This window comes from Panthera tigris, chromosome E2, assembly GCF_018350195.1.
Source record: "Panthera tigris isolate Pti1 chromosome E2, P.tigris_Pti1_mat1.1, whole genome shotgun sequence".
Taxonomy (NCBI): domain Eukaryota; kingdom Metazoa; phylum Chordata; class Mammalia; order Carnivora; family Felidae; genus Panthera; species Panthera tigris.
This window is the reverse complement of record NC_056674.1, coordinates 16,972,321-16,987,946: the sequence shown is the minus strand read 5'-3', so window position 1 is coordinate 16,987,946 and position 15,626 is coordinate 16,972,321. Positions and strand designations below refer to the sequence as shown.

Sequence of the window (15,626 nt, the reverse complement as noted above, 5' to 3'; positions counted from 1 at the left end):
AGCAATTGCACTACTAGGAATTTATCCAAAGGATACAGGAGTGCTGATTTGAAGGGGCACATGCACCCCAATGTTTATAGCAGCGCTGTCAACAATAGCCAAATTATGGAAAGAGCCCAAATGACCATCAACTGATGAGTGGAGTAAAAAGATGTGGTATATATATATATACAAGAGAATAGTACTCGGTGATGAAAAAGAATGAAATCTTGCCATTTGCAACAATGTGGATGAACTGGAGGGTATTATGCTAAGCGAAATAAGTCAGAAAAAGATATCATATGATTTCACTCATATGTGGAATTTCAGAAACTTAACAGATGATCATAGGGAAGGGTAGGAAAACTAAGATAAAAACAGAGAGGGAGGAAAACCATAAATAGGGAGAACAAACTGAGAGTTGATGGGGGTTTGGGGTGGGAGGGTGGGGAAAATGGGTGATGGACATTAAGGAGGGCACTTGTTGGGATGAGCACTGGGTGTTATGTGTTAAGTGATGAATCCCTGGAATCAACTCCTGAAGCTAAGAGTACACTGTATGTTAGCCAACTTGAAGATAAAAATAAATACATAAATATTAATTCAAAATAAAATGTTTAATGGATTGCAAAAAAAGAAGATAATCAACTCTGGACTATATATATTTTATACACACACATGCACACACACAATGTGAAAGCATTGGGGAACAACCAAAAACAGGCAAAAAAATTGAAGGGAAGTTGACCTTTGAAAAAAAGAAAAGTATACTGTGAGACATTAATTTTTAAACAGGTTATCATGTAATGGAACTTTCCAGCCTCTGTGGTATGGGGTAGCTAAACTCAAATAGAGAGCCACAGTATTATTGTCCTGAGAAGTTGGAGGATGAAGTTTCAGGCTGTTTTAAAAACTCTTTAAAAATAAAGTTAAATTCCAGAAAGGAGGAGCTACAGAGAGGATATTCAACATCTACTTATAAATTCTGTCCAAATCTTTGGCTGATGCCTGAACTTCACAAATTTATGTAAACTCCAAAGAGCCTATAGAAATCAATAGCTAGAAGATGTAAAGAATGAAGCAGATATTTCAGCTATTGCTGGATTTTAAATCCAGCCAATGTAGCTGTTTTTAGGACAAAGACAACATTCTCCAGAAAATTATAACAAAATTCATAATCTCTACAACATATTCACAAGGTTCAGTATACAATCAAAATTAGTAGATAAGCAAAAATATACAAAAGGTAAGAAAGAATCAAGAGAAAAAGTTATCAATAGAGAATGACTCTAAAATAGTTCAGATGTTGGCATTAAAAAAATTGGGTATTTCTAAACTTGTGCATGTGCATGTGTTAAAACATTAATAACATAAAACTTAACATTTTAACAATTTTACCTGTACAATTAAGTGGCATTAAGTATATTCATAGTGTTTTATAATCCTCACTATTTCCAGAATTTTCTCATCTGAAACAGAACCAATGTACCCATTAAACAATAATTCTCCATTTCTTCCTCCTTTATTCCAGTAATCTCTATCATACTTTCTATATGAATTTACCTATTCTAGTTACCTTATGTACATGGGAATCATACTTTTCCAAGGTTCAGTTATGTCGTAGTATGTATCCAAATTTCTTTTGCATGGCTGCATAATATTCCACTTTTTGTATATCCCACATTTTGTTTATCTGTTCATCTATTGCTGGACACTTGGATTGTTTCCATTTTTTGGCTATTCTGAATATGCCACTATGAACACTAGTGTACAAGGATCAGTTTGAACCCCTGCTTTCAATTCTTCTGGATATATACTTAGGTAGAGAAATGCAGAATCATATGGTAATTTTTTGAGGAACTGCTAAACTGTTTTCCTCAGCAGCTATACCATTTTACATTCCTGTCAAAAATGCACAAGGGTTCTAATTTCTGCACATACTCATCAAACACAGGTTTTGTTATGTAGATAACACATGAACTTTGAAAACTATTTTTTAAAAAACGAGTCTACAAAAATTAGGTATGCTGGCAAAACTGGACTTAGCATAAAACCTACTAAAGAAGAGACTATGGGAGTGCCTGGGTGGCTCAGTCAGTTAAGCTTAACTTAAGTTTAACTTAAGTTTAAGTTAAACTTAAGTTTAACTTCAGCTCAGGTCATGATCTCATGGTTTGTGTGTTCAAGCCCCGCCTCTGTGCTGACAGTTCAGAGCCTGGAGCTGCTTCGGATTCTGTGTCTCCCTCTCTCTCTGCCCCTCCCCTGCTTGTGCTCCGTCTCTCAAAAATAAACACTTAAAAAAAGAAAAAAAAAAAAAAAGGAATGAAGAAGAGACTCTGAAATGACAATACTCCTTTAGATACTTAAATTTTGGTAAATTGTTGTTTTCATGAAAATTGGTCCCTGCAATTTACAAATGTAAGTCAGTGTCAATCTTTAAAAGTAGCTAATAAAAGTCAAAAGTGAAACGGTCATGTTTGTATATCACTACTTTAGTTTGAGGTTTTCTTTTGTGAAATCACCCTCGAACAAATATAGTTGATATTCAAGCATTCAATGCTAAAGTTCACTTTTAATAGCTCCTATTCTAATCTCCCTTTTAAAAAGGCACCAATGATTTTCTATATATTAGTTATATTGTGAGATGGCATAACAAAACATTTACCTTAAGGGGTGGTTCATATATTATTATAGATTATAGAGAATGAAATCCTTTTATAGGAACTATGTTTTTACTGTTCAGGGTCTAGACCACTACCATTTCCAACCAAAATAAGATAGGTCATATAAATCAAGGGTTATGAAAGGAATAAAATAATCTGTAGGTTAAGAGTGAAGCAATGTTACATAATTGTTTATGGCCATCTCAAGAAAATAAAAGGCTTTCTCATTTCAAAATGTTGTAATGATTACCTATGATATTAATGTTTGTCCTGGTTTTATGGAAACCTACAGGGCAAGAAAACTGGTCACAGAGTCAATTCTCAGGAAAATGTTATTTTCTCCATATTGACTCTAAATATATTACTAATTAGTTAGCTATGAATCCAACAAACCTGTTGCCAAATAATGCAAGATATACTGAGAGAAGGAATCATTAGTAGACCATAGTGCCCTAAAATAGTAAATAAAGTCATACTTGATTTATCATACTCCCATCTGATTTTCAAAATTTTAATAAAGAATTAAGTCTAAAACATAATTGGTAAAAAAATGAATCACAATTTTAGAAATGTTAAAATGTAAAAAAAAAAAACATAAGATTGATAAAGTATGCTAATTTCATATTGTATAGTAAATAGGACTATCACTTCCAATTACTAATTTTCTGGAAATATTTTTGATAAAATAGCTCAGTGTCTGATAGGGCATATGGATCTATCCTAACATTTTTTTCTATGGGCACAGGCTTCCCCTAAGCCGTAAGGTCTGAGAAATAACTACAAAAACACCATTAAGACAAGCCATCCATATTGCCACTGCAAATCATTAATTTTTAAGATTTATATGCTCTCGATCTTTATTAAGGCATAAAAATTACAAATAAAGCTAAAAGTCCCCTTTGATCAATACCCTGCCAGAGAAAATACTAATAATAATTTGGTATGTACCCTTCTAGTCCATTTTACATACATACATATTTCAATAATAATAAAAACATAGTTCTGTTCTTTATGATTTAATTCCAATTTATATGAATGTCATTACACAATGTTTCATTTGAGGATTTTGATTTTTTTTCCACTCAACATTGTTTTACATAACTATCCATGTTACAAAATACAGATCTAGTCTATTGCTTTTAACTGCTGTATACTATTCCATTATTTGACTATATCACATTTTATTATCCATTACCTCATCCATAATTTAGTGTGTATATATATATATATATATATACACACACACATATATATATACATATATATATTTACGCATATTTGTTTCTTTATGATGAATATACAGAAATGGAACTGCAGGGTCCTTTTGCCTTTTAAAAAAATGATTCGCTGCCTCAAAACCATAGACAACATTCTGTATTTCCTCCCAAGAATTTCAGTTTGGCTTTTCACATTCCAGTGTTCAAATCCTTTGGAATTCTGTTTTCTTTATATATTGTAAGATTGCATGTAGTTTTATTTTCCCCAATATGGAGAACCAAATACTCCAACAAATTTTATTGGCTGTCATTTCTCTATTGATTCATGATTTCATTGTTATGTATAATATACACCAGGTTTGCATATATTCATTGACTTATTCCTAGGCATTCTATTCTGTAAAATCTGCTTATGTATTCATGCTCTGATACCACACACTATTTAGTGACCATAACTTTTGTGTAATATATGGTAGAAGATGGGTCCTTGCTGTTCTTATTCAAAATCATCTCAGCAATCCAGGGACTTCCATTTCACATGAATTTTAGAATCATTTTGTAAAGATCCTAGAAAATTCTTGTTAGATGTTTGGTACTATATTAGGTCAATAGATTCATTTTGGAGAACTGACATTTTTATGATATTGAGTTTTTCCACCTCTATACATGGTATTTCTATTTATTCAAGTCTTATGCCCTCCAATAAAGTTTTATAATTTTTCCATAAAGATCTTGGTTGTTTTGAATTTACACCAATGTATTTCAAAAGTTAAGTAAAGCATGAGTTGAATTTAAGAAAAGGCCTTCCCTCATTTAGTACACTCGGCGTTTCTCACCTGTATGACCTCTCTTATGTATAGAAAGGGATGCTCTTTGAGAGAATGCTTTCCCACATTCATTACATTCAAAGGGTTTCTCACCAGTATGACTTCTCATATGTATAATAAGTAATGAGCATTGAGAGAAGGCTTTTCCACATTTATTACATTCATAAGGTTTCTCTCCTGTATGACTTCTCACATGAAGAGTAAGGGATGAGATTCGAGAGAAGGCTTTACCACATTCATTACATTTAAATGGTTTCTCTCCAGTGTGAATTTTTTCATGTTCGAGGAGATTTTGTCTCTGACTGAAAGCTTTTCCACATTGATTACAATGATAAGGTTTTTCTCCAGTATGAATTTTCTCATGTTCAGTGAGATTTGATTTCTGACTAAAGGCTTTCCCACATACTGCACATGCATAAGGTTTCTCACCAGTATGAATTCTCTGGTGTCTAATGAGGTTTGACATCTGAATAAAAGCTTTCCCACATTCATTACATTCATACGGTTTCTCTCCAGTGTGAATTTTCTGATGTGTAATGAGATTTTCTTTTCTGCTGAAGGCTTTTCCACACTCGTTACATTCATAGGGTTTCTCAGCTGTATGATTTCTCATATGTACAGTAAGGGATGAACTTTGAGAGAATGCTTTCCCACATTCACTACATACATAGGGTTTCTCACCTGTATGACTTCTCATATGTATAATAAACACTGAACATTGAGAGAAGGCTTTTCCACATTTATTACATTTATAGGGTTTTTCCCCTGTGTGACTTCTCATGTGTAGAGTAACAGATGACATTCGAGAAAAGGCTCTACCACATTCATTACATGCATAAGGTTTCTCCCCAGTATGAATTTTCTCGTGTTCAATAAGATTTTGCTTCTGGCTGAAGGATTTTCCGCATTCTTTACATTCATAGGGCTTTTCTCCAGTATGAATTCTCTCATGTTCAATGAGATTTGATTTCTGACTGAAGGCTTTCCAACAATCCTTACATGCATAAGGTTTCTCCCCTGTATGAATTCTCTGGTGTCTAATAAGGTTTGACATCTGAATGAAAGCTTTTCCACATTCATTACATTTATATGGTTTCTCCCCAGTATGAATTTTTTGATGTGTAATAAGATTTTCCTTCCTGCTGAAGGCTTTTCCACATTCCTTACACTCGTAGGGTTTCTCTCCAGCATGAATTCTCTCATGTCTGATGAGGTCAAATCTATGACTGAAGTCTTGTCCACACTGATTACACTTAAAGGGGGTTAGAACATGGGATGAGCAAGAGTAAAATGGCTTCCTGTATTTATTATATTCATAATTTTCCTCTCTTATACAGTCCTTATCATAACTAAGTAAGTCTAAATTATGTTCCAAATCTTTATCAAATGAGTCACATTCATAGAAGTTTGGTCTTGAAGTAATAATATCTGAGTTCAAAGGAAATATTTTTGTAACTTTTTTACATTCAATGACATTTTCCTTAATCAGAGTTTTCTTGGAGATGGATGTGACTTTCCTCACAAGTGCTTCCTGTTGCTTCTTGATCTGTTGTTCATCAACTTCCCAAACTTCTAAAATGGAGGACCAAAAATTATTACTTTTGAATTTTTCTGCTTTATACTATTAATAACATTTCAGAAATTTGCTACTACAGAGTTGGTCTTTGATATTGACTCTAGTCTCCCAATATGAAAGAAATCCAAAGTACAAATGTCCCTAGTTTTTAAGTTTTAAGGGGTTAACTCCGATAGAAAATATTATGGAGAGAAAACTGACACTGATAGGCCTAAGTAGCTTTGATTGATTTTAAAAGTGTGCTTATATAATGCAGAAATCAGTAACATGAACAGAATAATTAAGATGAAAGGGTGAATATATAAATGACTGGATAGAGAGTCAAAATGACCAGAGGATGAAAGTAAAACTTGTGGTTAAACACAGTGGATTGAATATATATGTTTATTTCTCCCTTCTCCCTAAAAATCTATCAAAATGACAGTAAAAGAATTAAAGGTCAAACCCACAAGGAAAAAAAAAAACGAGTATAAAGAAGGTAAACAAGAGATTTCAACAAAAGAATGGAAATGAAAGGCATATAGGGAACTGACAACTAATAGCAGGGCTAAGAAGTTAAAGTACTACTAAGATGTAAAAGTCAGGTAACAAAGTAATTTGGCCACAAAGCACTGGAAAAGAGAACAAATTAAAGGATTCAGGTACTCATAAAGCAGAGATAAGATGCCTGAAGAGGATTAACTTAAAGTCTTAGGGAGCAATTACACTCCCTGAGGCAAGTATTATGGATTTACTTAAGTAACATCTTTCCAACCTCGTACTATGTTTCTCTGTCCTGCAGAGGGTGAGTTAGAACTACATTTCCTAGAAACACTTGCATATAGGGTTCTGAATATGATTTAAATTAATTATACATTTAAATTCAGAAATAAATTAAAAGAGTAATGAAAGTGGGCATTTTACCTATGATATTACAACAGAAGTGGTAGGGTTCTGAAGCTCATAGCTGTCAAGGCATTTTCCTTGTTCAATCAGAAGCAATTTCTTTTTCTTTCTTCCTTTCTTTCCTTCCTTTCTTTCTTTCTTTCTCTCTCTCTCTCTCTCTCTCTCTCTCTCTCTCTCTCTCTCTTTCTCTCTCTTCTTTCTTTCTTTCTTCTTTCTTTTTTTTTTTTTTTTAAGTAAGCTTTACTCCTAATATGGAGCTCAAACTCACAACTCTGAGATCAAGAGTCACATGCTCCACTGACCGAACCAGCCAGGTGCCCCATGAAAAGCAATTTCTTGATCAAAGTGGGGAAAGGAACTCACTTAACAGCTGACTTCTCTGATAGGACTTTGAGACTCATTCCTAAAAGCTTATTCTGGGGCACCTGGGTGGCTCAGTCAATTAAGCTTCTGACTTCTGCAAAAGTCATGACCTCACTGTTCATGAGTTTGAGCCCTGCAAGGGGCTCTGTGCTGACAGCTCAGAGCCTGAGTCTGCTTTGGATTCTGTGTCTCCCTCTCTTTCTGCCCCTCCCCCGCTTATACTCTGTCTCTCAAAAATAATAAAAACATTTAAAAAAATTGTTTTTTAAAAAAGCCTATCCTATAGTTGGTCCTTTAGTCCTCCTTAAGGTTCTCTAGGACATTTAATACCTTCATGTAAATTCCTTCCTTCTTAAATTAGCTACTAATGAGCTCTTTTCTCTGTAACTGAACTGTGACCAATATCCTCCCACCTCCTACCCACCCCACACAGGAAGTGGTCATGTATCCACCACTTGATCAGGAAAAGGAAGGCTTACTTTTCCTAGAGAAAATAAATTATACAGGCTCTAGACTTAGGAACAAGTAAAGCGGATGCAAAGGAAGCCTCATACTAAAAAACTACGAATAATGTAAACTTGCATATGTTGAATGGTAAGATCTCCAATCCTTTTTCTTAAAAAAAAAAAAATACATATATATATATTACATATATATAATATATACTTATATATTATATATATACAAATATATATAATAAAAAATATATAATACATATATAATATAAATATAACATAATATATGATTACATATATAAGTATGTCATATATATGCATATATATATATGCATATATATATGTGCACATATATATATGCATATATATATATATATGCACATATATATATGCATATATATATATAAAATAAAGTTTATTTATTTTTGAGAGAGCACAAGCAGAGCAGGGGCCGAGAAAGAGGGAGACACAGAATCTGAAGCAAGCTCCAGCCTCTGAGCTGTCAGCACAAAGCCTGACATGGGGCTCAAACCCACGAACCATGAGATCATGACCTGAGCTGAAGTCAGACACTTTAATGACTGAGACACCTAGGCGCCCCTCCAATCCTTTTCTGTTGCTTGTCCCTCATGAATGCTGGCATCTACGTCCAGGTAGCAGATGAGAAGATTAAAAATAAAAGACCCACACAACTGGAATTCTATAATTGCCATTTGGAACTCCACAAAAAACTCCTAGGTTCTAATCCAACAGTCTCCTACTCAAAAAGCATCAAAAATTTGTTAGCTACAAGAATTTTTGGAATTTCCTTTTTATCCTTTGATGCATCAAAATAAGAAAAACTAATGACACTGATTGATTCCCTACTTAAACAAGGATTTGAGAGTCTCATTAAAATATATATATAATATATAGAAAAAAAATATATAGAAAATATATAGAAAACAAAGCAAACAGAAAAATTGGGCAAATAGTAACCCTAGGAATGACAGCAATTTATATAAGGATATGTAATTAATAGTCATTTCTTGGCTCAGTAGTAACAATATATCACCTAAAAGAACAAAGTAAGCAGTGAAAATCAAGTTAGCCAAAAATTGTGATATATCTATATCCAGAGAAAAAGGAAAGGGGAAGTGGTAGTGGTGGTGCAAGAGTACTAAACCTCATCTTTCATTAATATCAAGTTGATAATAATTGGAAATTACCAAATAGCAGCATATTCAGAAAAGACTAGATTCCACCCTATCCCTGAAACACTGATTCCTTCCTTGCCTGACAGGTAAGCATTTTTATTAGTTTTGAGGTTATTCCTATATTCTTTTAATTTATACATATACTAAACATATATGTATATACACATACATACATGTAACACATATCTAACACACGTGCCTCCGCCACTCTTTTTTATAAAAAAAGTAGCATATTCTAAATGCTGTTCTGCACATTGATTTCTTTTCACTTATATATCCTGAATAGAAAGAAGCATGACATCTCTGATTTGTTTTATAGCTTTGACACTGGAATCATATAAATTTTTACATAATTAAAAAAATTAAATCTAAAGAAAGAGGAAAAAATAACTCTTAAAAATTGAAAACAAATGGAAACAAGTAAACCTACATACAAGTTAGGGCCACTTAGTCCCTTTAAAGTGACTTTTTAAACACAGTAGTTTGACTATATCATAAACGAGAAAAAAATACAACCAAAGAAGTCTTAAACTACATTTAGTAGTCTTTTAATCATTAGTAATAATGGTATTATTGTTTATATATATTGTATATAATATTATATACAATATATATAATATGTAATATATGTAATATGTAATATATATATATATATATATATATATATATATATATATATATGAGATCAGTTTGGGGCCTCAAGAGACATTTGGCAGTATCTGGAAGGTCTGGAGACATTTTTGGCTGTCATGACTGGGGGAGTGGTGAGAAAGGGGATTGGTGCTCCTAGCACCTAATAAGTAGAGGGCCACAGAGGGTGCTAAACATTCTACACCCTACATAAACATCCTACAATGTATAGGATAGTCCCCTACAGCAAAGAATTATCTAGCCAAAATGTCAGCAGTGCCAAGGTTGAGAAATATATATGGATTAAGCAAATAAATATTTTAATGCAATAAGGAGCCAATATTTTCAGTATAAAAGATACAAAAACAAAACAAAAAAGGTAAGTAACAACCCTATACTCCTTAATTCGAATTGGATGTATTAGTATAAACACATACATTTTTTTCTATCTAAAAAGTGTATTTTTCCTGGCTTTGTCCAGCTCTAGAAGCAATGAGCAAGCACTGTGCCCGGATTTTGGTCTCCAAATCATTTCCCACTAAAGAAGGCAGGCATTTCTAGAGAAATTGCTATTTCAACATCTGGAGCAGGAAATGTATAAAATTAGCCAAAGGGGGGCACCTGGGTGGCTCAGTTGGTTAAATGTCTGACTTCAGCTAAGTCATGATCTCATGATTCATGAGTTAGAGCCCTGCATCAAGCTATGCACTGTCAGTGTGGAGCCTGCTTGGGATTCTCTCACCCTCTCTCTCTCCCCCTCAGAATAAATAAACTTAAAGAAAAAAAAAAATCTTGGAAAATGTGAAATGGTGTCAACCCCATGAACAATTGTTGTGTGGCTTTCTCATTCAGAGCTGCTTTTTTACTTACTGACCTGGACAGTGCCTCCCAAGCATTTCTTCCTCTACCACCCATGGATCCTCTTCCTGTTCCAACTTGAAGATCACATCTGGTTTGGTGACTTGATAACCTATTACAGGAAATAGCAAAGGACTTGCATGTTAATGCTGGAGACAACTATCCACACCTTGGGCTGAGTCTTAGGGGCTTGAGGGTCTGTGAAGGATAAGGAGAAAGGAATTTCCACAGTGAGACAAAGTAATTAGGCTTCACCCTGCAGATGAATACATACAATCATGTGAAGAAAAGGCAAGTTAAAATCTTCATACATTTCAAAAATGGGAAGGAATTCTATGTAAAATTGCAAAGCTACCCTTACCTACTGTGACTAGGTTGCTGTAGTTCTCTAGCATCACATCCCGGTACAAGTTCCTCTGAGCAGGTTTCAGCTGCTGCCATTCCTCCTGGGTGAGGTCCACAGCCACATCCTTAAACGTCACTGTTTCCTGTAAACGCACAATCCTAATTAATATGAAGTCATCAAAATTAGATGCAGTGGTCAAAATATGTAAGAACTCATGTAGCTAGTATCCAGGGATCAGAGTTCATTACAACTGTATATTAAGGCTTCATATTTACCTAATTTTGTATTACACTGTGAGGGGGAAAAAACCCACAGTAGAAATATCCTGTAAGGTGTTAATTATTGAGTCAGCAAACTTAAGCATTCATTATCTATTATGCATGAAACTGAAGATGGTGGTCACAGATTTGTACTGAATCTGTGACAGAATTGAAAGAACTACACATGACTTACAGGTAACTATCTTAGAACCTGTCCAAGTGATTGTGTGATCTAGTGAGAAAAGGAACATGGAGAAAGTGGGGACAGAAGAGAAATAAGGCAGGAGGAATGAGCAGAGGTATGAAAATTTGAAGGTGCAAAATTTGAAATGTCTACAGAACTTCCAGATGGAAAGGTCTACTATGCAGTTAGAGGTATGACAAAACATGAGAATTAGCCATCAACCTAAAATTGAGAGCTGAATCCATGGCTGAAGGATAGGAATAGTTGTAGAGAACATACATAGTGGGTAAAGGGCCAAGGACAGAATCAACAGTTAAGCATCAAAGGGACTCAGGTTTGTGTTTCTTGTTTTATTGTTTTTAAAAAAAGTGTATTTATGTTTAGAGGAAGAGAGAGAGAGCATGTGCATGAGTGGGGAGGGGCAGAGATAGACGGAGAGTGAGGATCCAAAGTGGGTTCTGTGCTGACAGCAGGGAGCCCAATGTGGGGCCTGAACTCATGAACTGTGAGATCATGACCTGAGCCGAAGTCAGATGCTTAACCAACTGACCCACCAAGGCGACCCTGTTTCTTGTTTGTTTTATTTACAATCAGCAGATGAGAATTAAAACCATGACTGTGATGTAAAAGAAGCCAAGAAACAAATGACAAATTTCTGGAAAAGAATGTTACTTGATTACATATGTCTAACTCTTCCTCCTTACTTAAAAACTTCAAAATTCAAATAAGGAAATAAGGAAAAATATTTTATCTGCAAAGACTCTGAGAACAAAAAGCACATATATCCCACATTTGGGAAAATTTATTCAAGAAATAGTACAAATGATCGATAGACAAAATGGGAAATAGAAAAGAAAATCACCAAAGGCTAGATTGTGATGTTTCTAAGAAACTGTCTCTATGATCTATGATCATTACTACCATCAATATTATCATCGCTGTCAACTATTGAGTAGTTATTATTTGCCAGGTACTATAATAACTTCTTTAGCTATATTAACTTTTAAATTCCCCTTACAAGACTACCATGTAGTGGGTACTATTATTATCCATTTAAAAAATAAGGAGGGGCGCCTGGCTGGCTCAGTCAGTAGAGCATGCAACTCTTGATCTAAGGGTTGTAAATTCAAGCCCCATGTTAGGTGTAGGGATTAATTAAAAATAAAATCTTTAAAAATATAAAAATAAAAACAAAAAGTAAAGAAACCAGGGTTATGAGTAACTCCCAGGGTCATAAAGCTACTTACATGGGAGAGCTGGGATTTCAGGCCAATAAGTGTGACAGCAAAGCCCATGTTCTTACCCATACACTACATTTTTTCTCCAACTCAGTAGGAGACTCAGAAACCCACAAATATTCCTGATTCAAGACAGACAACTGGACACACAAGAACTCATACACTTGAAACCTCTCTTGCTGAGGTTGAAAGCATATGAAATCACTAGTGATGGGAAGCTACAGGACAAATATCATGACTAAAAAAAAAAAATCAGGGGTGCCTGGGTGGCTCAGTCGGTTAAGCATCTGACTTTGGCTGTGGTCATAATCTCACAGTTTGTGGGTTTGAGCCTCGTGTCAAGCTCTGTGTTGACAGCTTGGAGCCTGGAGCCTGCTTCAGATTCTATGTCCCCCTCTCTCTGCCCCTACCCTGCTCACGCTGGGTCTCTCTCTCTCAAAAATAAATATTAAAAAACAAAACAAAACAAACGCCAGGGGTGCCTGGATGGCTCAGTCAGTTGAGCATCTGACTTGATTTCGGCTCAGGTCATGATCTCATGGTTTGTGGGCTCTATCTAGCCCCACATCAGGCTCCACAGTGTTAGCATGGAGCCTGCTTGGGATTCTCTTTCTCCTCTTTTTTTTTTTTTAAAGTTTATTTTACTTATTTTGAGAGAGAGAGAGAGAGAAAGTACAGGAGGGGCAAAGAGAGAGGGAGAGAGAGAGAATCCCAAGCAGGATCCACACAGTCAGCACAAAGACTGATGTGGGGTTCACACTTGTGAACTGTGAGATCATGACCTGAACCAAAATCAAGAGTTGGTCGCTTAACTGACTGAGCTACCCAGGTGACCTGGGATTCTGCCTCTCCTTTCTCTCTGCCCCTCTTCCCACTCACTTACTCTCGCTTTTTTCAAAATAAGTAAACATGAAAAAAAAAATCAAGGCCAGTGATGAGGGGACATCATCCTGATTTGGAGAAGCAGACAGGAGTCAGATTGAGCAGTAGAAAAGAAGACTGAAGACAAAATCAGATGTAGAAAACTAGCTTCTGGTGCAATGGTTTCACTAATCAATCTATGAACAAAAGCAGACGTAAAATATTTTTACTGCCACTACCCAATATTTATTAGCCAAACTAGCCAAATGAACTTACAAAAACTAGTATTTAAGATTTTAGGTGAAGACTGAGGGAATAATCATTAAAGTACCTTTGGAGTAAATTATTTGGTATGTTGAGTCAGTAAATGTAAAGACAATTTTACACTTAAAAATTATAATATATATATATAATATATATTACACATTACACATATATACAAATCTGTTCCCTTGCCAAAAACAGATACCTTGATCATTTTAATAAATTAGACAAATACTTGTCAAGCCTAAATCAAGAAAAATAATAAAATACAATAATCTAAACTTGGGATACAAAAAGAACATGTAATAAAAGAGTGCCAAGTTTTGAGAGAAATTCTACTTTAGGATAGCAGTATGAGGTACTCTGTGGATGTTTGCCAGTAAAACAAATGTAACTGGTGAAAAGGTTTTTTGCTTTTGTTTCTAGACTTTAAGTCTCTGTAAATTGTCCTAAGGGCATAAAGCAATGAACCATTATTCAAGAAAATCTACTAAAACTTGTTAAAAACTGCGATAGTGTGTGACATTTAAGCCACATATGCTCCTTCCCTCTCCTCACTCCAGCTCAGCTTGACAGAAGTTCCATCTGGTTGGGTATGGCTAAGAAGATAGGGCTGTTTCTCTCCTCAGCTACCAATCTATGGATATGGTATCTCATTGGGAAGGACAGAAGCTCAGCATCCTCACTCCATTCAACTCCAAGTTGAAGAGGCTAAGTTCCTGATGTTTCCGGCCAAGAGGTCAGTGGATCCTTTATCTAAGGAGTGGCAGGCCAGAAATACTGGAATATCAATTGTCCATATCCCAGTTTACTTTTAGGACAGAGCAACTCAAGACAGGCAAGTCAAGAAGACCAGAGGCTGCCATCTCACTAAGAGCCCAGAGTGGTGGCTGAAAATTTTATCCAGGGGGAGAGGCAGCTCATAAGCACAAAGAACTTGAAAGCTCTCTAAAGAGCAAATTAATTTATTTGAAATAGTGGGCAAGGTTCAAGATTAAGGTCATACTCCAAAACAGGAGATTTTGGTGGTAAGCAATTACGAGGAGGCAGGTAGCTCCTTTTAATTAAGAAAACAAGGTAATGCATAGGTCATTCACAGAGACAATCAGGAAAAAGACAATTAAAGAAGTCAGAAGAAACCTCAAAGCCTGGCCTCAAAAACTACCCCTGCCTGAATTCATAAGGTGGAGCAATTTATGTTCCAGGCAGTGTCAAAAACAATAAAGCAACCAGTTGTCAGTAGATGTGATACCAAACAAGGCAGATAGTTTAAAAAAAAAAAAAAAAAAGGAAATGGATAAAGAGAGCCCTGTTAAAACCATCATCATCATCCTAGAATGACTTTGTACATGCCCAAGGCTATATATCCTCTGAGATGTGATCCCAAAAGTGTCACACTACAGAGGAAACAGACTTCACTAAAATAATATAGGCAAGTCACTAAACAAATAAGTAAACAAAAATCAAAACAACTGTTAGAAAATGAGAGATGGGAATCAGTATCCGGAATTGTTACAATATACGGATTAAATGTTCAGTTTTTAACAAAAAATTACAACAGGAAAAGAAACAGGAGAGGGAAATCCACACACTGAAAACAAGCAAGCAACAGAAACTGCCTGTGAGAGGGCTCAGATGTCAGGTTTAACACACTAAGACTTCAGAGCAGCCATTACAGACACAGTTAAAGGAAATCATGATTAAAGAAAGAATGGTATATATATTTTTTGGATACAAAGGAAGATGGTGGTGGAGTAGGAGGACCCTAGGCTAGCATGGTCCCACGAATACAATTAGATAATATCAAATCATCCTAAAATACTC

The 15,626-nt window shown here is 35.1% G+C and overlaps 1 protein-coding gene across 11 annotated transcripts in view; it reads right to left on the bottom strand.

Moving 5' to 3' along the window:
• The window catches only part of ZNF568 (zinc finger protein 568), an 84,034-nt gene that overhangs the window by 40,882 nt on the left and 27,526 nt on the right, over positions 1 to 15,626 (bottom strand). For 10 of the 11 annotated variants that reach the window (XM_042968915.1, XM_042968916.1, XM_015544094.2 and 7 more), the window contains 3 exons: positions 11,011 to 11,137; positions 10,666 to 10,761; positions 3,864 to 6,258 (listed from right to left, as the gene is read on the bottom strand). In XM_042968915.1, coding sequence (XP_042824849.1) covers positions 4,673 to 6,258; positions 10,666 to 10,761; positions 11,011 to 11,137 — 1,809 coding nt within the window. In that variant the 3' untranslated portion in view covers positions 3,864 to 4,672. Of the gene's footprint in view, positions 1 to 3,863; positions 6,259 to 10,665; positions 10,762 to 11,010; positions 11,138 to 15,626 lie in introns of those variants that run through there. The other variant, XM_015544093.2, reaches the window with a different exon arrangement.